Source organism: Arvicanthis niloticus, chromosome 15 (assembly GCF_011762505.2).
Source record: "Arvicanthis niloticus isolate mArvNil1 chromosome 15, mArvNil1.pat.X, whole genome shotgun sequence".
NCBI classification, from domain to species: domain Eukaryota; kingdom Metazoa; phylum Chordata; class Mammalia; order Rodentia; family Muridae; genus Arvicanthis; species Arvicanthis niloticus.
Window position 1 is genome coordinate 52228503 of NC_047672.1, and position 24419 is coordinate 52252921.

Here is a 24419-nt window from a genome sequence, read left to right on the forward strand (position 1 = left end):
CAGTATTACCTGTTTGATTGACATTTAAAAAATTGAAAGTCAGTAAAGCATTATTTAATCATCCCTGGGAGATTCTATATCCCTTTTATTTCCATATTGGTAAAACCCAAAGACTCAACAAACATTTGTTTTTGTTTTTGTTTTTTTTGTTTTTTTGTTTTTTTTAACCAGTAAGGGATTATTTCTATGAGGTATCTTCTTAGTAGCCATCTCATTTAATAAGCTAATAACTATTCTATTAACAGTGGCCCTCCATATAAATTTTGAGAGCCAACTTTTTGTTGTGACAGTTTAGACAGTTGAAACTGTTTTGATAACATTTTAAATACCTTTTATCAGGAATATTTCCTAATTTAGTTTCCTTTTGTGTTAGTTCCTTGGAACTTCAGAGTTTTTTTTTACCTGACAAAATTATGCACAAAACACAGCATTTTGTCCTGAGTTAAATGTTCTGAGTGAAGAACAAGTGCTATTAGTAACACAAGAGAATTTGGAGGTTGTGTTTTCAATATATTAATATGCATTTTCTTACCACACATACTTGATGTTAAGCCATACCCTAATTACTGAAGATACATACAAAATCTGAAATCAGCCCTCTGAAGTCTGACCACAGCAGCCTAGCATACTCTCAAGGTGTCTTATCTTACTAGTTAGTATTTAATTGGTCTGAGATTTCAAAGAAACCCTCCTGATTATTAGCAGACAGATATAGTTTTATTTTGTGAAACTTAAATTTGTTTTCTTCCTTTATCTAATTTATCTGGAATTTTATTCTCATCTGTTATGAAGATACTCAATCCTAATGCCATCAAGTTGCCTGCCTTTCCTGTGAAGATGGTGTCAAACCTAGAGTATCAGTGAAACACATGTTTTGAATTACTTTCTAATAATGATGTTAGCTTGAGGTAAGCTATTTCTGTTTCTTATGACCCCATCTGATCTACAACATGGGGGTCATAAGATGCCTAATTAATACCAGAATTGATGTTTCTCTTGATTACGATTAAAACTGTAAATAATATTACTTCTGCTTTCATATTACAGAATGGTAGCATTGCATTAAGTTGTACAGAAATTTCCCATTTTAAAAGATGCAGGCTGAAATACAGTAATTTCTGCATATTAAAAAACTATGTTCCACCATGACTGCTTCTTTGGAATCATTAGAGTGAGTTTGGGGCAGTGGCACAGTTAACACTGACTTAACTAGTCTCATCTTCCCAGCAACTTCAGTTTTCAGTTTGAAATAATAACTCAAGAAAATATCACATCATAAACGTTAAGGTAAAAAAATCTTACTTATCAATAGTTCTAAATGAGTAGTTTGCTTATCTTATTACCTGAATTTTTGAAGGTAATCAGCAGGGAGAACTTTGTTGATAGATAATTACTAATTATAAGTTAATACATTAGACACTGTTTAGGTATTAGACACCAATGCTTATTTTTATTAGTTCAACTCCATACATGTACTAGTCAATTTATATCAAATTATGTCAAGTGACAGACTGAAACAGCACTGTATTTCCCTGCAACATTTTTTTCTTTCCCTTGGGAGAGGCTTTAAATGATAAGAAAACACTGAACCTGATAAGTGAATCCAATATTTAAGAGTTACATCTGCCCTTTGAAATTGTCAGAGTTCCTTTCAGCAAATTATGTCTTCCATATGTCTCAGAAATGTTATGGTTTAGCTGGTCATGTAGTTGACCTTTTATGAAGGCAGACAGTGGACCATGGATTGCCTCATTTTTGGAATCTCCTTAGAAATGACTAAATGTTTTCCAGATGAACATACTGGAGACTTAGAGAAGAAATAAGAGTAATTAGAAGTCATTGCTTCCAACCCAGATTTTTGTGGACTGCTCTTTCTATTGGAAACCGGTGAACTAAAAGAATTGGCCCTCTGGCAGTTTGCTTCACTTTTAACAGTACAAATAAATCATAAAAACTGGATGGGATTAACTATGACATTTATACTATCCTTATTTCCAAAAAAAAATGAGTTTTTAAAAAGCTGAGGTCTCTGTCTTCCCTTGTTTTCTCATTATATGCAAATACAGTGATTTTCCTAAATGTAAACTTTCAATTACCAGTGGAGGTAAAATGGGGTGACTTATTGTTGTAGGTTTTCACAGGACCACTCTGCACTAGAACTGGCAATAAGGAATACCTTATTCCTTCTTTTTGGTTGTTATTTTTGTTTGTTGTTTGTTTTTTGCCTATTCCTTCTTAAAGTAAATCTCTTTTCAAGAAAATAAAACAGGTTAAGTGTTGCCATTGTTCCTTCATCATATGACCTAACCTTTGACATATAAAATTAAAGATATATTTTAAGCAATCTAGTGAAAAATGCATCACAAGAACATATGAGCTTAAAACTCTAAGATGTGTTCAAACAAACAAGCAGAATACTCCTGTTTAGTCCATCACCTAACTGAAAGCTCAAAGAAAAAGCCACTCAGGAAAGAGAAATTTGTAAGTTTAAGACATTTGTGTACACATCTGATTGCTTAATTAAAGGGGGACATAGGGTTATATACCACAGCTCTGAGGTATGACTGGTACACAAACACACATGACATTTGGCCTGCAAAGTATCTGAAGGTGGGATATAGAAACAAGTTCTCTAATGAGTCTCACTGGAAAGGAATATAGGAAATTTCATGGATTTGAGAAATAATATAAAAAAAAATACAAAAAAACCTCTTGTAACCACAAAATTCAGATTATCAAACATACATTGGAGAAGTGGGTGATCAGGATGGATGTGTTTCAGCTTTTATAAATTTTTTGTGAGTTAAAATCGAAGTCAATGGCATTTAGATGTGCACTGCTGCCTTTTGTGTTCCCTACGTCTTCTAAATTCAGCTACATGTATCTTGTGACAAGTTATGGTTACAAATAGAAATAACCATTGCAAAGCATATTCCATGGTGGCACAGAAAAGCATTTCCCCTCCAGCAGACAAGGGGTAGATTACCTCACTCATGAACGCTGATACTCATATGATAAAGACAGAGTTTAAAATGAAAAGAGAGTGTTTAAAAATAGCTAAATCACTGAATCAAAAGTAAAGACTGACCCCTTGTTTTAGGCACAACATCTGAAAATATTGATGAAAAACTTTAGAGACAAATATTTAAACTTTTATGGGCCCTATAAACTTTTCTAAAAGACTAATTTCTCAACTTTTTTGTCTTTTTAATTTCTTGGCTATAGTGGTGTAGCCTAGGCTAGCCTCAAAATTGATTCTCCTGACTCCACATACTGAGTTCTGAATTGTAGGTGTAAACCACATCTGGCTTCAATGACATTTCATATGGATATAATCATGCAAATGAAGATCCCATTTATATAAGCTTTAAAATATTAATTATACAGCAATATTTCATAACAGATTTTCATTTATGCAAGATTATGTACAGTATCATTCTCTTTATGCAATATATATATATGAATTATATAGCAATCCTGTCAAACAGAGATCAGTTTTCTGATTTCTTGACATCAGTTCCTGATTTTTTAAGATTTATTTTAATGAGTACACTATTGCTCTCTTCAAACACATGAGAAGAGGGCATTGGATCCCATTTCAGACACATGGTTGTGAGCCTTTATTACCCCAGTGCTTTTTCTTCCTATGACCCCTTCCCATTTCCCCAAATTCAAGAAAAATGAGCAGCATTCGTGCATTCATCTATTATGGGTAAAAATGCACCCTAGCTAGCATTTCTTTTTTTCTTTTTCACCCACACTTACAGACTTAATTTTTATTACAAGACACTAGCTTTCTAGTGCTACATTTTAATCAACATATTACACTTAAAGTCTTGATTTCTGAATGAATCTTTAGTTCTATGCAACATGATGGAGCTAACTGCTGGAGGCCTTTTGACATCTACAGGGAAACACTTGATTTAAAATATGAACAGGATGAGACTATATCAGAAGCACTGAGACACTAATGGGTGGACAGGGAAGGTACTTCTCATCAGTGGCCATTCATAATTTTGTCTTTAGAAACTTGGAAGAAATTGTCATCTTTGAGTTTCAAATGTTCTGGTAAATCCAGCTGTTTTTTTTTAGCTTCTTCAATATCACCTTGAATTACAGAAATAAGTGACTCCAAAGAATCAAAGTTCTTTTCAGGTCTGAGGTAGCCAACAATGGCCACATTGAGAATTTCCCAATAGAAGTCCTCTTTGAAGGTATGGATGATATGGGTTTCCATGGACTTTTTCACATTCTTGTAGTATGGATTCCATCCTATGCTCACCACCATTTTATGGACATCTCCACTCCCAACGCTGGCCCAACCATAATAAATGCCACTGGACACATCAGCTGGAAGATTGTCTACTACTTGTTCAGGAAAATTGGTTGTGGGGATGCCCAGTTACTTGGAGCCGCGGCTGAAGCCGCGTACCACCTGGCCGCGGCAGAATGGCAGGCTCCTCCTGATGCTGACCTCGGAGGACGCCGGCTGCTCCTCGCTCTGTGAGTGCAGGCCAGCCGGGGATCCCGCAGGAGCTGGGCCGGCGGAGCAGGACACCCACAGCTACCAGTGCCTGCCCGCAGGACAGCGGCCAGGCTCCAGAACCCAGCCGGGCTCGGCCGGAACTCCCTAGCTAGCAGCCTTTCCTAGCTGCTTCTTACAATGTGCAGAGAAAGCTCACAGCACCTCCAACCACCAATAACTGCTAGACTCTGGAAGGACTCATTAAAGGGATGGTTCCACTCCTTGCATAATCAACCTTGGCTCTGGGGGCGTAATTGCTTCAGCTGAGTGAATCTTTTTTTTTTTTTTTTTTTTTTTTTTAATTTTTGGGCATCCAGCCTTCATGGGCAGCTGGATGAATCTTATTCAAAGGTAGGTTAAGTGGTTGGTCTGAGAAAATTCAGAGTGACAAAGAAGACAAGGATATACAGGTGGACTGGGCAAACTGGGAGCTGGGAATTATAATTCAGTGCAGTCTTCATCCAATTTATGAAAAGCATGCTGCTTTAATGTAATTTCCTAACTGGAAATTTAGACAGTAATCTAAGTTGGAATCTTAAGTCCACAAAGGCTGAGAATTCCAGGAGCAGAGATGCCAAAATAGAAGTTCTAAGTCCTATTCCCTTTCCTTGTATGTATCATTCACCAAACTAAAAGTAATACATCGTTTGTGGGGGAACAGTTCTTTCCTGAGAGGATGTTTTACCTGGATGATTATAGTTTTAATCTCAAGGTTCTAAAGGTAAAATGATCATATACTTCATACAATACTTCATGAAGGCATAAATAATAGAATTCAACATAGCAAACTTAAAATTATCATTCACCCATTAGGTTAAGAACCTAAGAGTGACTGACCCTAAGAACCTGTGCCAGTTTATTCATTCCTAGTTGTATCTTTTTTTTTTTTTTAAAGATTTATTTATTATGCATATAGCATTCTGCCCACATATATGCTGGCCAGAAGAGGGCATCAGATCTCATTATAGATGGTTAGCCCCTGTGTGATTACTGGGAATTGCACTCAGGACCTCTGGAAGAGCAGCCAGAGCTCTTAAATTTTGAGCAATCTCTCCAGTCCCACAGTTGTGTCTTTCTAATGGAGAATAATCTTCTGTTTGAAGCAGTATTTCAGCATTCATTGGAAGAATTCTACTGTATCTTTCAAAATGATAATTTAGTCAAGCATTCAATACATGCATTCAATTCAAAGCATGCAGAAGGCACAGAGAAGATCTGTGCTCAAGGCCAGCCTGGTTACCTGTCTTCCAAAGGGTGGAAGTCAGAGAAGCCAATTTGTGTGGTCACAATGGACCTTACATGCTGTTATTTTTATCTACGCTCCCTTTTTGATGAATGAAAAATCAGATTTAAGATGTATTTTTTGGAAAAGATGTCTCTCAAATGTATAATTGCTTAATAGTTATATTCATAAATGTATATACATTTTATGTACAACTAAATTTGTACAAAGTATTCTTGTCTAATGTGAATTTCCAAAGGGATGACAATTTTTCATTAAAGCTAAAACACAAGAACTTTGAAATACTCATTTTTCATAAATACTGCTATTATGTTAAAAACATGATTACACAATTGAAGAACATCATGACATTTGACCGTGGCAGTTTATTGGACACAAAGCATGGCTGTAACAAAATGTAGATAAATATGAATTTGGTCATTTGTATTTCAAACTTAAGGGTTTCTTGCATACTAAAGTCTGTGTTTGTGTGTGTGTATAAAATATGCATAAGTGAACTAATATTCTTTAAAAACACAAGACCAACATTTTTTGTGAATTCGTGTAAAGTATGTTTCACATTTTAGTCATTAATCCCTTCAAACATACTTCCAAACAATTCTGTCTTTGTGGATTTAAGATTCCAATTAAATTAGATTACTCTATCTGAATTTCCAGTTAGGAAATTACATTAAGGCAGCATGATTTTCATAAATTGGATGAAGACTTTGCACTGAACTATTATTACCATTTCTGGCATTACACAAATTATCCATAATTCTAAAGCGAAGCATTTAAGGACATTGTCCTATCAATGGTACTAGTAAGGAAATTGCATTTTGGAAGACATTATGGGCAACTATTTCCTTCAGTTGTTAGAAAATAATTTTTCAATAGTTTCAAAAATTCAAAATACAAATGAAGGAAACTGACTTTTTGGCTGTGAAGATGCAAATGCTACAAGATCCTCAATCTGTACAGATGATATTATGAATCTAAACACTGATCTGAGTGTATCTGAGTCTGCAGGAACTGTGCTTGTCTGTGACTTCCATTAAACACACTCCTTCCATAAGCAATGATGGTGCCACTGATCATTTAATATCATGACCTGTGTCCACCAGTTAAGGCACACAAAAGCTTACTGATTTGTTACAGAATTCACCACTTTCTATAAACAACTCTCTGAAACTGAATTGTGTATGTGTAATCCAAGTTAGAGAACAATAATGGAGAAAGCAGATTTCCTGCCATGGCCATAGAACTACAAAAGAGGAGTCAGCAAACCTATGAGATAGATATAGGAGAGAACGGTGAAACCACTGACTTCAGGACAACTAAGTGTTAGAACCATTCCTCAATGTGCTAAGTGAAGTCCAATTTCTAACTATCCTTAGTGCTAGACTAAGAGCTGTCATTGCAGCGTTAGTACTAGGGGACACAAAACAGGAAAAATGCTTTCTGAATAAATTAGAGCTGTATACTTTCTTATTATGAACTACTTCTCTTTACCTCACGTGCTAAAACTACATTTGGCAGTTTTATGATAGCAGTATGATGGTCATAGTTGACTTGTAAAAGCCAGTAATGTGGTGAGTAGTTTATTAGCATTTCCTATGTATGTGTCAAGATTTACTGTCACAGTGGACACTTACGTTCTGTTTTTACTGTAAATAAAGTGAAGAACTACTTCATACAAACTTCTGTGTATTTATCCAGTTAGTAACTCATAAAAACTTTCTGCCCTATGACAAAGGGTATAAATATTTCTAAAGATTCTGATATGTATTTGTTCACTCATTTGAGGAAAACCATAGACTAAATTGTTGTTATCCATATTCTCTCAGACTGTTTCCTTCCCAGTCATTTAAATGTCGATTTTCCCTTTTAATAGATGCAGACAGCTGAACAACACCCTATTTTCTCTCTTTGTGTGCATGTGGTACTGAGAAACCTTGTGAACTCGGCCTTATGTGTGCTAAGCACATGTTCCCAACAACCTACCTACAGCTCTGCGATTTACCGTCTTTTTAATTAGTACGCTATGTCAGATGTCATAGTTACTTTTGCCTAACAAAATTAAAACTGTCCCTATGGCGATTACCTCATGTACAGAATGGCAACAATAATATATCTCTCTCACAGAAGTATGTGTAAGTTGAATAGAAATTCAGTAGGTCAAATACATGAAATATACAGTAGGCACTAAAAATAAATATTCTCAATAACATGTTCTTGGCTTTAATTAGCTTTACTTGTGACTTTATCATGGTAATTGTTATATAGAAGGCTGATTTTTTTGCAACACACACACATATGTGTGTGTGCATATGTTTGTGTGTGTATATGTATATGTGTGTATGTATAATTTTGTCATTGTTTTTGATACAGGGTCTTTCCATGCAGCCTTGCTTAGCTTGGAACTTGGTATGTTTATCAGGCTGGCCTTGAAATCAGATATCCTCATACCTCTGCCCCTTCCCCTGACCAGTGCTCTGAGGACTAGGAGTAAAGGCACGTACCATGTTGCCTAGCATATATATGTATATATTACTTTCTGTGGTTTATTTGTAGTAGAGTTATAAAGAATAAAAAGATTTTTCTTAAATTTTTCTATTGAACAAGTTTAGGTAAAATATCTTGTTGAGTTTATAGTCTCAAATACCAGTGACGTAAGGAATAAAAAAATAGGGAAATAATTAATTTCAATCTATTTTCATTCCATACACAATGTAAGCAAGATAAACAGACATCATATAAACTATATGGTTGGGATCAAAAGAAATATTAGGAAGCTAATAAATAGAACAATCTTTAAATGTCACCATACATCATGATTACAAATAAGTTTGTATTTACATATAGGCTTAATATTTATGTCTTATACTATATGTCAAAAAGTTTTAGATAATTTCATTAGCTTTATATTGTACTTTTAGGAAAAATAAAAATATACATACTAAGAGTTTGATATTACTTCGAAGCTCATGGTAAGAACACAGTAAGATTAAAAAAAAATAACAGGCAATATTAAAGAAAATCCCCTAATAAAATGAAAGCAGTAAAGTTTATAAGACCAGTAATCTCTTAATGGCAATTTCTGTAAGAAAGAAAAGTCATTATTCCCAATTTTTTTATCTGCATACTGTCACCCAACTGACATCTAGAACACATACACACTTTCCCCAGTGTTATTCTCTACGCCTACTGCATCAGATCTTAAGGAAGCAAGGGTACAACTCAGTCTAGTCTAATGGATCTTAAGTCTTTTATCAGCCTATTGTTGACATGATGTTCTTAATGCTGGGCAGCTTCACATTTCTCTCCAAAACCTACAGAACAGGATCCTCTACAATTGTAACTTCAAACACAAAATTAAGTTCAGTTCTTACACACAGTGTATTAACAAAGAAGCATGGTACAATTCTTTTCTCTTCAATATGCCCAGTTATGCAGACAAACAAATGGAAACAGAGTCCTAATACACACACTTTTAGCAGCTTATATCTAAAGTAGACCCCTGGGATGCTCTTGTTTTGGCCAACATCATGTAATCTCCCTTGGAAAAAAAGGAGACTCTAAAACAGGAAGGGGTCTGAGAGCACCATCAAATGGTGTCCTACACAGGATCTTGCATAGAATGCGTACTCAGAAGTACCTGGTGGGGATGAGAATGGTAAGTTAAGATGATATCCAGACAAATCAGAACATTGTAAAGAGAAAATTTAAACTGAAAAGTTATGTTTTCCTAAAATTTCACACATTTTTCTCTTTTGAAAGGAAAAAGTTTCAAAGTACATTGTTTTAAATTTTGTATTCTTTATTTTCTAAGTGTGTATGTGTGTGCGCATGTACACCTGCCTGCCCCATTCTGCAGCATACTTCTGGAGGTCAGCTGAATCACTGCTAACAACACATGGGTCCCAAGGACTGTACTTAGGTCTTCAGGGGCGGCAGCAAGCCTCTGCACATGCTGAACCATCTCACTGGCCTGCTCTTAACTTGGGTTTTTGAGGAAGACAAGAGTGACCTATATCAAAATCTTTTATATTAAAATATATATGTATGAGGGAGAACATTCCTTAAATGTGAATGTGCACTTATGCACACATGCATATATTCTCCAGTGTGGGTCAGGAGCTAATTCTCAATGTAAAAATTTTCTCTGAAAGCATATTTAAGCATGAATAAGCTTAAATTAATATATGAACCACTGAATTGGCATTTGGCTTCAAATATGTATAGATTTTATCAAAAGCTATCAATTTCAGATTGAAGATGCAGGCACAAGTTCTGTTTTTATTCTAAAACCATCTATACACATAATTTTGACAAAATCTAGAAAGTTCTTTCCATTGAACTTTTAACTTACTGAACAGCACCAATATTCATGCTCTGATGTTCATATCAGATGCGTTTGCCTCTGAGAAGTACGTCAAAATCACTCAAATATCAAATTGCTGAGCTGATAGAATGATTTATTTTCCCATTATAGGAAAGTCATGAGTGACTTGCTCTGAGGTATTTTTCTGAACTATGAAGGACATCTACTAAAAACTCCACACTTGAAGGTTTCTCTTTAGGTGGAATATTTCATGGCTGGACAGTCTCTGCTGGCACCAGATTTCCTGTTGTATCCAACTGCATACATTTGCACGTGCATGCGGATACAGGACACTCTGCATGGTCCCTGAAAACAGTGAAGTAACAGTTAGGAATCCAAGCTTTACACACACAAATATATTTATACAACAATCTTCAAACTGACACTGGGTTAAGTATAGGAATTAAAACCCACAGTAAAAAAGTCATTAAGAGCATCAAATTGAAAACAACCATCAAGGTGAACTTTTAACATAAAGTTACTGGAAAATGAACAGTTTTAGTTAGTACACTAATATACCAAAATGGCTTGCTCACAGTTCCTGCAGCGACAGGGAAAAATAGTAAGAGTTCATTAACATAACTGAGACAACTCGCATGTGAATATGATGTTAGTGAATGATGGCAGTGCTCAAAATCAACGGTAAGTTTATCTGGAAAATCTCCATTCCAAGAGCTATTTATACCAAGCTTACCTGCAAAGAATCAATGCAGTAGATTGTTATGTATGTATGTGCACATGTATGTATACAATTACATTCATAACTTACATGACAAATTGTGAGATATAAAAAACTAAATATCCTGTCCCCCAATGGGGTTAAATAATTTTAATCCAGTCAAAGGATTTCTTATATATGTATAAAAAGGTCTCAGTATGTAGCTCTGGCTAGTCAGGAATTTGCTATTTTCAGGCTGTCCTTGAACTCATCTCATAAAGATCCACCTGCTTCTGTCCCCCAAGTGTTGGGAGTAAAGGCAAACACCACTTCACACCTGGCATAGGTATTACTTTAAAGTTAAATATTATATACAATAATGATGAAACCATTGATACTACATTTGTTAAGTTAAATAAGCAAATAAGTAAAAAGATTAATCTTTAACTAGACATAACGCAATGATACCAAGAGCCTGAACTACTTAAAGGATGTCTGCCCTATGTCTGGTAATGTAAGACTTATCAAGGAAGGAAAGTGCTCCTTACCTGAACCAACTTAGCATATGTCCGGCATGCCCACCGTGCCGACAATTGTGACACCAGGTAAACCAATTGTTAAACTGAGCTAACTTCTTGTCCTTGCTCAAGTCCACCTTTTCGTCTGATTTGGATCCACCTATGTGAAAACAAAATGATCACCACTGCCACATCATAGCAGTTTAAGTTTCTAAAAGGATAGCTCTGAAACTATGCTAAAACATATGTGACACTATAGTTTGCTTTTGTTTTCAGGACATGGTCTCACTATGAATCGTTCGCTGTCCTGCAAAGATCCTCCTGCCTGTCTCTAGTTCTGGAACAAAGGGGGTATGCCATTACACCCAGCTAATTTACCTAGATTTTTAATGACCAGAAAAAAAAGGGGGGAGGACCTTTTCTAGACTTACTAAGGAACTACCTGAATTGAAAACCTTTTCACAAAAGACCTTTCTAAAAAGAAATGTAGACTCAGGTTTCAGGTGAGTTTTACTAGACATCAACAGGACAGGTAACGATCATCCACACAAACTCGCCTGTTCTACATTAGACTCCTCAGCAAACAACAACAAAACCCACATCTATTTATTACATAACTGTCAAAGTAGCAGAAGCAAGTCTGAAGCTACGAAGTCAAGTGGTCTGGTTTCTGGGCTAATAGTTTATATATTAGAAGTGACAATGAAATAAGAAAGGAAGTGAACATTCTCAGACACTATCAAAGAGCCTTTATGGATTCAAGGTTTTGTTAATCACTGGGAGCATACTGAATTTTAAATACCAAATCTGAGACACCAGTAGGAGCCATGAGAATGGTATAGTTATAAAAATCACTCATACTTAAGCTTTAATCATCAACTTTAAGTTGGTCAACATCTATGAGATTACTTAAGCATTATAAATATAAATGTGTATTTTTAATGAACAGACTATAAATTTAATAAAATTTTCAAGAAGTAAGAATAATACAGACATTAACTAATACGTATTTTACTTGCACCATGTAGGAACAATGAGTTCAGAGAAATATTTTGTGCAATTGTCATACCAGGACAGCTAGAAACAGGCGTTCCCATATTAATGAGGCAAAGTGCACACCGAGGAAGGGGTTTCCGACAGCCAGGGCAGCTTGTGACTTTGGATTTTGTTGGTGAGCCACTCACACCATACTGACTAAACCCTCTGCCCTGATGAGGCACAGAGGAACAGCTGTAGGAGATTGATTTGCCGCAAAAATTACAACTCACAAACACCTACAAAGCAAATGAAAATAGCAATTTAGTGCGAACCATAATGGAACCATAAAGTCTGATATTGATAGTTTTAAAATTTTACTTTACATTGCAAAATGATCTGACTAGTTCTCAGTTCATGTCTCCATGTATCAGTTATATTATTTAGTATTTCCTGTTGCCTTTACTGAATTTCATTCTTTCTCATACCACTGATAATTGTGAATTACGAGAAACGTTAGACCCTAATGTATCATAATTATCAAGGACACTGGAATGCTCGCAAGGCCATTACAAAACACCCCAATTGTGGCTTAATGTGAAATGGGCCCACGAAACACTTGGTCCACAGCTGGAAATAGGCCTTGATATAGGGACCAGCTGGAGAAAGTGGGTCATTTGGTATGGTCCTTCAGGTTTCTTAGCCTGGCTTCACTTGCTGACTGGGAACCCAAAGTAGTCAGCTGCTTCAGGATCCTGCTCCCAGGCCTTCCCCACCATGAACTTCCCTAGAACTGCTATCCCATACGCTGATTCTTGTCAGGTATTTGCTCACAGCAACAAAAAGGGAAATTAATGCACCACTAGTGACCAGTGACCATCTTCTGAACAAAATCTTATAAAGGCAACACTGAGCTGAGCTTCCTACTTAAGGTAGCTGAGCCAGAGGGATCACAAGTTCAAGGCCAGAGAAGTAATTTAACGAAATTGTTGCCCAAAAAGAAAGAAAAAAAAAAAAAAAAAAGGTTGGATATGTAGCTCAGTATGAGATTAACTGCTTAGCATGTACAAGACCCCAGGCTCCATTCTGAGGACAAAACAAAAGAACATCCCTCCCCACAATCATCATGGCGTTTTCTACGGTGAAAAGGAATAAAGTTTCCTGCAACAGCGCCTTAAAAGTACAAAGCTGGGGAGAGGAAGAAAACAGCCTCAGAAGGTGCTCATTGGGTTTAGTGAGAACTCTTCAGCTCTTCCACAGATTCTTCACATACGGCACAATACTATCTTACTAAAACACCTACTCCAGCAATAACAAAAATTTTCTACTTCCTACAAAATTAAAATAGCACCATGCAATGCTCACAGTGAAGATAATCAAGTATTTAAATCCGAAGTAATTATGTGATACTATACCTTATGTGGTAACTGATCTCACACTAAAATTTCATGCATAGACATATGTTTATACTTATTCTATTTTTTTAAACCTTCAAATCCTGCTCTACTGAATACAAAAAGATATATACATAAAAGCAATATACAGGTGGGACTTCGAACAGTTAGGATACTGAAAATCTGGCAGACACTGATGCATTTCAGATGGTCCTAGAAGTTAGGTTTTCCTAAGATCATCTGGGCCTACAGCTTTTGTCTTATCTCAAAGTAAAGCTCACCTGGACAAGATGATTGTTAAAAAACAGAAATAAAAAAAAAAAAACAGCAAATAATAAGAACAAAGTGAAGTCTGGAACAAAGACAACAAGAGATATAGGGTGATAATAATTAATTAATCTGGTGCTCACATGGTAAAATTTGATTCTCTCTAGAACAATCTACTTACCTGTGCTAAAGGCTTGGAACTGGGATCTAACTTACTCCTATGAATATCAAATTCAGCCCTTTTGTGCCAAAACCTCCAGGCATCTAATAAATTTCTATAATTCTCAATCCAATACTGGACCCTTTCATCTTTCAGAACATCTAAAGGTGAACCCTAAAAAGAAAACACAAATTATTTCAAACATTTGAAATGTCCTGGCTTAAATCAGAGGGTTCTGGGTAAAATGTGAGTATGAGTAATTCAGAAGTAATAGACTTTTCATGAGGATTTGAATAAAACAATGAAAGATGGTGAATCTACCTTAAGCTGGGCTTCACTAGAGATATAAACATGCACATTATATATAAATACTTGACCAGGAAGTGAAATTCTCTTTTGAGTTTAAGGAGCAATCATCAAACAATCCACCTTTCTTGATAATGTAGTTGATCATGATGAGAAAACCCCTGTTGTAAGTACTAAATCTTATGGATTCAAGATCTCTGCTTACAATATATCCAAATTGCACATCAAAACTACTTAATAATATTTAACCTAATACTGAGCCTGGCCCTTTGTGTCTGGCAGTGAAATGCTGCCTTTACTACTTTAAATATGAAGTGCACATAGGCACTAATAAGAAGCAAGAATTGGTTTTCCTTAAGTTTAAAGTTCTTCTCATCAGAACATCGATTTCTGGCCAGTAAGACTACCTCTAAAACAGATTTTAGTGTCAGACTTGGCAGACAGAATCTTTAATGCAGGATGTAGCACATTCAAAGAAATATGCTTAAAGAAAAACATTATAGAACAGTGGAAAATAACCCCTTCAACTAGTGAGTAAATAAGGAATCTAACCTGAGAAATGTAATCTATAACAAAGCTGACTTTCTACAACTGAAGTGCAAAATAACTGAAACTAAGAATTGTCTGTCTCAAGACTAGAAAGAACAGATCAGGAAAAATGAGACAAAGGAGGATGAATTAGAACAAAATATAAATTAAAACAAATTATGCAGTTACCAAAGAGAAGCCTGTTACTTTGTAGGTTAACTTAATTAATTTTAAAAGTACTTTTGGATGTGTGAGAAAAAAACAAAATTCCCGGGCTAGTTTAATGGGCAAAGGCAGTGAGAGAGAAAACAAGTAAACAAACCAATATTAACTGTCCAGTTGAAGCTGGGCACAGAAGCATGCCACACCCCTCAGCCCTCAGAGGCAGACGTGGTGGATCCCAGCCTGGCCTACAAAGTGAATACCAGGCAGCCAGGGCTACACAATGAAACCCTGTCACAAACAAAACGAGAAAAAAGGAAAAGAAATTGTCCTACTAAAGCAGAGAAGGTGAATAATAAAAAGGAAAGAAGAAAGAAAATGAACAGAACCCCAAGCTCTGAGTAAAACTTAAAACCCTGATGAAAAAAATGTTAACTGACAGGTCCAAGCAGCTCAGTAATTGATACACAGGATGCAGAACTGTAACTAGGCACAACAGTGTCGTTTTTTTCTAAAGAAAAAATCAGAGAAAGGGGGCTTCTTGAAAGAAAACCATGGTAACATGAAACACCACATACAAGCAAACAAGAAAAAGAGTTGATTTCTCATCAGAATCAAAGGAGGCAGAAGAATATGGAGCATTTCTTGAAAGTGCTACAAGAGAAACTAAGATATGCTAGATGCTTCTGTTAAAATGCAAAAGCCCAGACCATCACCTGTATTACAAGAAATGCTAGAGAATAAACAAAGTGATGGAATAAAATTAAACTCAGATCCACAGGAAGAACAGACACCAGGAACAGTAAATAAATAAATAAAAAGTCTGTTAATTCCTTTCTTTTTCTAATTTATAAAACAAGACAGACAAATCACTGTCTAAAGCAAAAGTAACAATCTAAGTTTTAGCTTAGACTGTATATAGAATAAAATATGTGGTTTCTGGACAAAGGAAAAGGTGCACAAATGAAATTCCACTGTTATAATACCTATGAAATGTAAAGTGTAGGACAACCCAGTGCTGGATGTGTGGTAGGAAGAAGAACAGAATTACGGCATGGCGTGCGCGACATACAGTCTGAGGGGAATGAGACTCTGAGGAGGTCAGGATGTGTACTATAGGATGAAGCACCAGCTTTAGCAAAACAGCAGTAGGAAGGATACAGCTAAATACCAATAAAGAATTAAGGTGAAATGCAGAAACTGATACAAAATACAGTGGGAAACAAGCAAAAAAAAAACAAAAGGAAAGAGGACAAACAAAATGAAAACAGCAGGATGGTAGAGTTAACCTTGGCCACATACACAGAAAGAGAAAGCATCCCAACTAAAATGAAGCACTTATCAGCATAGACTTTTTAAAGGTCACTACATACTGTTTGCATTTTAACAACATTTTACAAATTGTACTCTTACCAACCCATTTGCACTCTGTAGCAATATATCAGTAGTTAATTTAAAAGACAAAAAACCCCATTCCGATGAGAAAACTATGGAAGAAAACCTTTTCTTACAAGTGATGGCTTGATACTTTATATAAGCAGACTCTGCATTTTGAGTCAGTATTACATAAGTCACAGGAAAGCACACAGAAAGGGAGTGGGGTAAACACATTTTGATTTGTTCCCTAACATAAAGCAGGCTTTCCTACAAAAAGAAGAAAGCACCAAGGGCAGAAGTGCTCATAACAGAAAGGCTAAGACCAGCTGGAGGCCAACTGGACAGACATAGCAGTGACACAGCGGATGGATTCATGTTTCTCACTCACACAGAAGTAAAGTATTAAGTAACCTTTTCCTGAAATCTGGCTTAACCACTGGACAGTTACAGCAAGGGAAAAATGTTGATGAACTAGTTACTCAGATTACTCTGCTGGTAATCATAGGGACACTGGAGTAAAAGTCTCATCTTCTATTCAGATGAAACCAAAACCACTGTTCAGATCAGGCAAGGGAGTCCTTTATGGAAGGTGGGTTAGACTCTCATCTGAGGCCTTACAGAGAAGTTTCTCTGGTTCCATCTGAGCTTTCCATGAACTCAGACACAGTCAAGATAGGTATTTCTGACTAAAAGAAAAACCTGGAGAAACTAATGAGGTGATCAGGGCCAATAAGATGAACCACATCCTCAACAGAACAGTGAGGTCACACTGCACACTAAAAATCCATATGCAGGGAAAAGAGCATATGCACTTTACCTGAGGAAATACAGAACACGGAGAATGTAGCCCGGCTTTCTTTTTAAAGCTAGTGTCACACTGCACTAACCTGTAACATGCAGTAGCTTGCTGTTTGGACATCTCCAGTTCTATCCACATAGCTCTCCATCAGGTCCACTCCATCTTTAGTGAGGCCAGTAAGCAAGATCCCTTCCAAATTTCCAGCCTCTTTCATTTCATTGGTCAGCTTTTCAATGTATTTATTTAACTGAAAAATTCAGTGATTTGTTTTGATACAATCTATTTCACTACATACTTTATAACTGAGAATTACTATATTTAGAACAATTTAGTCCTTGATAAAAAACATTTTAAGTCAGAATCCCTTGCGAAAATCTAAATATGTACTAAAAGTCTACACTAATTTCAAGTTTCAATACATATCTATCCACAGTCAATTTATTTTGTGTGGCATGTGTGCGAGGAGACCAGAGATTGACAACAGATGTCTTTCTCAATAGCCTTCCACGTTGTATTTTGATACAGGGCTCTCACTGAAGGTGAGCTCACTGATTTGCTAGTATGACAGAGCAGTGAGCCCCAGGGACCCTCCTGCTTCTGCCACCCAGCCCTGGGATGACAAGTATACGCTGCTGCACTCAGGTTGTTCCATGGGCTTTAAGGGATTCGATTCAGGCCCCTGAACTTGAGCAGTGAGCACTGTGCTATCTTCCTAGTTCCCACAATCATTAAAAAAAAAAAAAAAAAAAAAAGTAAGACATTTCCTATGTTTATAGATGGCTTACTCTAAGAAGTGTCCTCTTTTCAGCAAGTTCTTGACTATCGTGGAAGTATATAACAGTATCACAGAATTAGAGCTCTGTGTTCATATTCATCAATAAAAACTACTTCCTTTCCCGGTCTCATTTCATCCTATGCAAACTACGGCCAGTTCCCTAACGTCTGTCAGTACTGCAGCACTGCTGGCCATCTGTGTACACTTCATCCTCACTACCGTCAGAGGCAGCAGGCAAGTGTTTACATGCTCAAAATAAGACTTGTATATAGTATTACTAAAGCCTGAGTTTAAAATTTGTATCTGCTAAGTTTTCTTCAAAATGTAAAAACAAACTAAAACATCAAGTCAACATGCTAAAACAAATTTAGTTATTACATGCATATTTATAATTTTTATGTAATAACTGCCTTCTTAGATTTTATATAAAAATCTTATAGGCATATAATTATATGTAAACATTAGTTTCTAAAGAATAATTCATAGTAAACATTAATCACCTCAAGTATGGATTTGAAATCAGTTCTTACCTGAGCATCACCAAGGAATTTACAAGCAAATGCCACTCTGTCACGTACAGCAACTTTGTTTTCATACTGGGGTGGGGGGAAAACAATTATACATGCCATTTATTTGTAAGTTTATTTTCAAATGTATTACAAAGGTACTGTTCCAGATGCTGAAAGAATGATCAATTGCCAAAGAAGCCTTTTCTGATGTTACTATTAGGAAACACAGTACAAAGGTTATTGTCCTTAACAGTAAAGATTTATCTTTCAAACACAGACTACCTAATTCAGTTATATAGGTATATAGATATAAAAAGGCAGGTCATTCTTTCTATAACACCAACATAAACTATAACTAGATGTCATATAATCTTTCTCTCAAAGCAATTAATTTTGGGGAAACAACTACATAAAATTAATCACCAAATCTAGAAAAAAATCTATGAACTGGGTATACCAGTACAGATTAAAAATATTGATAACTTGGGGCAGCAAAGATGACTCAGTGGTTAAGAACACTGGCTAATCTTCCAGAGGAAGAGTTTGTGTGGCTCACAAACACCTGTAACTCCAGTTCCACCAGGGATTCAATACTTACATCTGGTTGGTCTCCTTAGACAATGCACATATATGAGGCACAGACATACATCCAGGCAAAACATTAATATACATAAAAGACCTACCTTTAAAAAAACCTACCTATAACTCTTAAATACAAAACCTAAAACCTGTAAGCTGACACTCTGTCCAAAAGTGCTATACGGGTGGTTTGCCGCAGAATATTTAGAAGCAACATTTTATCCATCAATGTTAGAAAAAAAAATTGAAAATGTTACTATAAATTTAGAAAGTTCCAACTAACTTTGCAATAAAAAAACTAATTTTTTTGTAAAGATTCATTTATTTATTGTATGTATGTGAGTGCATTGTAGCTGTCTTCAGAACAAGGCATTGGATCCCACTACAGATGGTGGTGAGTCACCATGTGGTTGCTGGGAATTGAACTCAGGACCTCTGGAAGAGCAGTTAGTGTTCTTAATCACTTAGCCATCCCTCCAGTCCCGAAAAAAAAATTAATTTATAGGTAGAAAAAGATACAATTTTTACCAGTCATTCTTTGAAGGAGTTTTCCTTCTTAAAAATCTAATATCCTTTTCATTGATACTCATTACCTTTCCTTAATTATAAAATGTAAGTCTATCTTTATATGTGAATAAGCTCTGAGATGCAGTTACATGTGCTACAAAAACAAATAGGTTTATAACAAAATTGAGTCCACTTTACATGAGAGAACTAGAGCCCTAAAAGTTAACTGAATAGCTAAGGTTAAACTGTGGCAGAACAAAGAGCTTTTTCTGGCTTCTAAACTCAATATGTAGGTACTAATGATAACAGTATAAAAAATAAAATAAGATTACATAGACATTAAATTAAATACTTTGAAAAGGCTTGGATACATGAATCTCCTTCTCAGCTCTCCCTATGGGGATAAGAGAAGAAGGGATCTTATTATAGGTCACTAATTAAAATACAGAAATGCAATATTGAAACATTAAGCCATCAGTTCATTGCTTTTTCTATTCTCTATCACTCTCTAGCTCTTGCTGAAAGTTTACTGTTAGCTCAAACACAACACTTAAAGTCTTCTAGTTAACAAATGTAGTAGTAACAGTTAAAGAGAAATATTCCTAGATATTAATTTGAAGAGGTCAAAAAGGTTCACTAGAAAATTAAAAGCATGGACAGAATAAACTAGACACTGTCAAAATAGACAATAACATTCATTTAAATTTTTAGTATGATAACTCAATAAAATATATGCTTTTACAGATCTTATAGAATGACAACTACTGAAGCAATGCACATCTTATAAGAAATGTTCTAACAGCAAACAGAGAAATAAATCTTAAGCTTCATTTCATTGCTGGAAAGAAGACAAACAGTAGAAAGCAAAACGGCTTTAATATTTGTAAGTCAACGACTGACATGGAATGGGAAACCTCACTTCATTCTTTCCTCAGTTTGTGACAAGGAAGATAAGATGTGATTACACAGTGACTAAATCAGGAAAGAAAGAAAAGACCTGAAAGACTGAATGAAATATAGATTATTATAATTAGTGTGATTACATGGTTTTCCAAACAGAAAACTGTCTGAAAAATGACTGTTTACTTAAGATGTAAAGACATCGTAGCCAACTGAGTGATCATCAGTTGTCCATGCATGCATGCTCACAATATTTAAACAGTAAATGCATGGATACATGTATATGTTTACAGGTGTACATTTCTACAGCTCAGTTTTTCGGTAAAGGATAAAATAGTCTTAGTTCTGTAGCCATACACTGTATTTATATATATATATATATATATTATATATCAACCCTATTAATTCAAAGGAGAATATGGGGAAACAAAATAACTCACCAAAACTCCATCATACGCTCCTGCTTCGCTCGTCAGAAATGCAAACATGACACACAGATAGGGGTTGTTGAGCTGTAAGCGTAGTGTGCTGCACATCTCCCTCCACAGCGAGTTCTTCTCATCTGTATACCCGGATAAAGCCATTGCCACCACATTGAGATTCAGATCTCCTGCAGGTTAAAAGTATACAGCTAGTCAAAGTTATCAGAGGCTTAATAGGCCCTTTCCCCATAGTTCTGAAATCCTCAACAGTGACCAAAGGGTGAACTTAAATAAAAAATAATTAAAACTGCTAAATTTGGTTGAGTACAAAGAAAAAGATCCATTCTTAAAAACAGCTCATCTACACACGCATGAAAACGCTGTGCACTAAGTACTTTTTCCCACAGTTGTGGGGATTGAACTCAGAATCCCACTGGCATGCTCTAGCCCTGAACTACTTCCACAGCAGCAAGTAATGGTTACTTTCAAGTTCTTCTTCCAGCACTTCCTTATGGTGTTATACAGTTGCCTGGTATCTAGATGAAGACAAGTAACACCATCTCACCAAAGTCACCACCACTCTTACCAGTAAGGTCATCCATACTATTGCAGAGGACTGAAAGTAATGCTACTTTACTACGTGATCATAACCTTCAAAGGTTTCTTATTCTCCTACTTCTAATTACATAATACATGTCCTGATATACAAAGTGTCAACTTGTTGGGGCCTAGGCTGCCCCACGTTGGGCACCAAAAAATGTCGTGGCCCGAGAGAATTTGTTGAGGCCTGGGCGGCCCGAGTTTGGCGGCCACTGTATCCCGGCCCAAGCTGCCAGTCGGAGGGTCAGGGTTCAGCAAGAGAGAGAGTGAGGACGGACTTGAAGAATGGAGACCAGACAGAGTGTGATTCAATCCCGTTTATTCTTCAGTCTCTTTTCCTAGTCCAAGTCCCAAGTCTAGCTGTACTCTCTAAAGAGTCTCCCTAAAGAGTATATCTCTCTGCCATCTGCCTCTGCCTTTTGTATGTCTCACTTCTAAGCCATGCCTATAAGTTACACCTTTAATCATGCCCTTAGGTCTTGTCTCTAAATCTGATCTCTAGATCACACTCTTAAGTCACACACCTTTAATCTCACACACCCAAGGTATCTAAACCAAGATTATCAGAGTGTGCTCAGCTGTTGTAGGCTATTGTAATACAAGTATCATGTCAGGGTATATGGCTCAAGATGGCTGCAAAGCTGATAGCCACTTTCTGCTAAAAGTCGGCCCCCAACATCAACTGGAGAAAAGAACAAAAATATTTGGTATTTTTATTTTAATATACTTAGAAAAACTTCTAGGCCAAAAAGAGCTATGAGAATTACCACAGAACTGCATGTAGACGTGTTTACAAATGTCTGGTTGCCAGTGACTTTTATGAACAGTGGCTCTGGGTGTACACTGCTGCTAGGAAGCTGTCCACCTGCTCTTCCATTCTGCATGGCCTTCTAAGTCCACCCACAGGAGAAAGCTATGCCCTTTGAATCACTGTCTACTTTTCTTACAGCTTTCTTATGACTCTTGATTCTAACATTCTTACTTTTCTAAGTAAAACAATACCACCCACTTTCTGTTCTTATGAGCTGCATTATTCATTTTTACAAAAATGGTTTCCAAGATACTTGATGCCTACTCTATTATAAGGTTTGAAAATCTTTTAAAATAAAAGAATACAATTACCGAATTTTCCAGAAATATATGATAGAAAAGTATGCTTCCAGATTGTAGCAAAATTAAATTAGAAATAGAGTCCTTTGGGGTTGGGGGCGAGGGTGCTGCACATAGATCCCACAGTCTTATATATATTCTTTTTTTAATGGCACTACAAACCTCTCATACTGTCATGTACAGAAGCCTTTCCCTGAAGCACAGGTAAAGATGCTCAGGGCACCACATTAACATTTTTAACTTTTAGAATGAAACTAAATATAATACAGTCAATTTCATGTTTATTTTTTTTATAGTATAACTAAACTATAATAGGTTGAAAGTAGGCCAGAACAAGTAAAAATTCAGTACTCTAAATACTCAGAAAGAATTTTCTACATGTATTAAATATAAATAGCAATATGCCCTTTAGGCATTTAAGTGAACTACACCTGAAAATCTAGAACAAAATACATAAACAAACAAACCAAAAATCTTTGACTGATTTGTTTCACTAAGGATCCTCTGTCAAATTCTCAAAGAAACTTTATCACTTCTCTCTCTCTCTCTCTCTCTCTCTCTCTCTCTCTCTCTCTCTCTCTCTCTGTGTGTGTGTGTGTGTGTTACAAAGACATGCTTTAATTGGACTCAATTAGAAACATTTCCCAGATCAAAATATGCTTTTCATAAGAATCTATACTGGTCTACACAAAAATATCATTTAGTTTCCTACCAAAGGAGAAAGTACAGGTTAGAATATATCTAGCCAGTTGTAGTAAGACTGTTTACAAATGAAAGCAGTTCCGGTATTCATTCTTTTAATGTGTATGATCTGTCTTTAAAATGAAAAACAAGAAAATATATGCTAGAAAACTTCTCATATTACATGTCATTTAAGATACATTTGTTTTTACTGACCTATCCAAAGACATATGTAAATGGGACTGGCTAGTATTTTACTGCTCAGCTCCATATATTTTCCCTTTGAATAAGAAAGATGTTAATGAGATAACTGACAATCACCCACACCGTTTCTTGAGAGAACTCTATGAAGTGCCACTTCTCAGCCATAACCTAATACCTTTTTCTGCAGATGCCCCTTCATTCAGGATCTGGATGGCTCGCCGAATATCCAAGTTGAACAGAGCCACGGCAGCAGCTCTTTCCCATTCTCCTTCTTGCACAAGGGAGTTCAAAAATGGCCCCACATCTACATCTGTGCCTTTCTTTATCCACCCACAAAGCTGTAACGCTAAAATCCTCTCTTCATTTAAGTTCTGAATATCGGTTTGTTTATCCAAGCCACTCCAATTATGTCTGCTGCTTTCTACCGTTCCTAAAAACAGAAAAGTTTTATATTGTTTTGTTTATTGTTATTTCGAAATATATTAGGAAACACTTCAGCTTTACAAAGAAACATTTCAACATTTATTCAATTTCTCAGCCATATCTTACAATAAGATAAATAAGCAGTATGCCACAAATAAAACACTTTGCACCATAGCTCAGTTACTAAGAAGCTATTACTGTAAGACTAAATGTTCAGCTGGGCAGTGGTGGCACACGCCTTTAATCCCAGCACTTGGGAGGCAGAGGCAGGCGGATTTCTGAGTTCAAGGCCAGCCTGGTCTACAGAGTGAGTTCCAGGACAGCCAGGGCTACACAGAGAAATCCCGTCTCGAAAAAACAAAAAACAAAAAAAACCAACAAAACAAAAACAAACAAACAAACAAAAAAACCCAACCAACCAAACAAACAAAAAA

The 24419-nt window shown here is 36.1% G+C and overlaps 1 protein-coding gene and 1 pseudogene across 2 annotated transcripts in view; both read right to left on the bottom strand.

Annotated features, from left to right (window-relative positions):
* Window positions 1-1428: 1428 nt before the first annotated feature.
* Window positions 1429-7358, bottom strand: LOC143434453 (riboflavin kinase pseudogene; annotated as a pseudogene).
* The window catches only part of Mios (meiosis regulator for oocyte development), a 31242-nt gene continuing 11622 nt past the window's right edge, over window positions 4800-24419 (bottom strand). For both annotated transcript variants that reach the window (XM_034519465.2, XM_076913699.1), the window contains exons 5-12: window positions 23738-23992; window positions 20986-21155; window positions 18581-18646; window positions 17364-17522; window positions 14125-14277; window positions 12377-12581; window positions 11338-11467; window positions 4800-10437 (exon numbers count right to left, since the gene is read on the bottom strand). In XM_034519465.2, the coding sequence (XP_034375356.1) occupies window positions 10341-10437; window positions 11338-11467; window positions 12377-12581; window positions 14125-14277; window positions 17364-17522; window positions 18581-18646; window positions 20986-21155; window positions 23738-23992 (1235 nt within the window). In that variant the 3' untranslated portion in view covers window positions 4800-10340. The remainder of the gene's footprint in view (window positions 10438-11337; window positions 11468-12376; window positions 12582-14124; window positions 14278-17363; window positions 17523-18580; window positions 18647-20985; window positions 21156-23737; window positions 23993-24419) is intronic.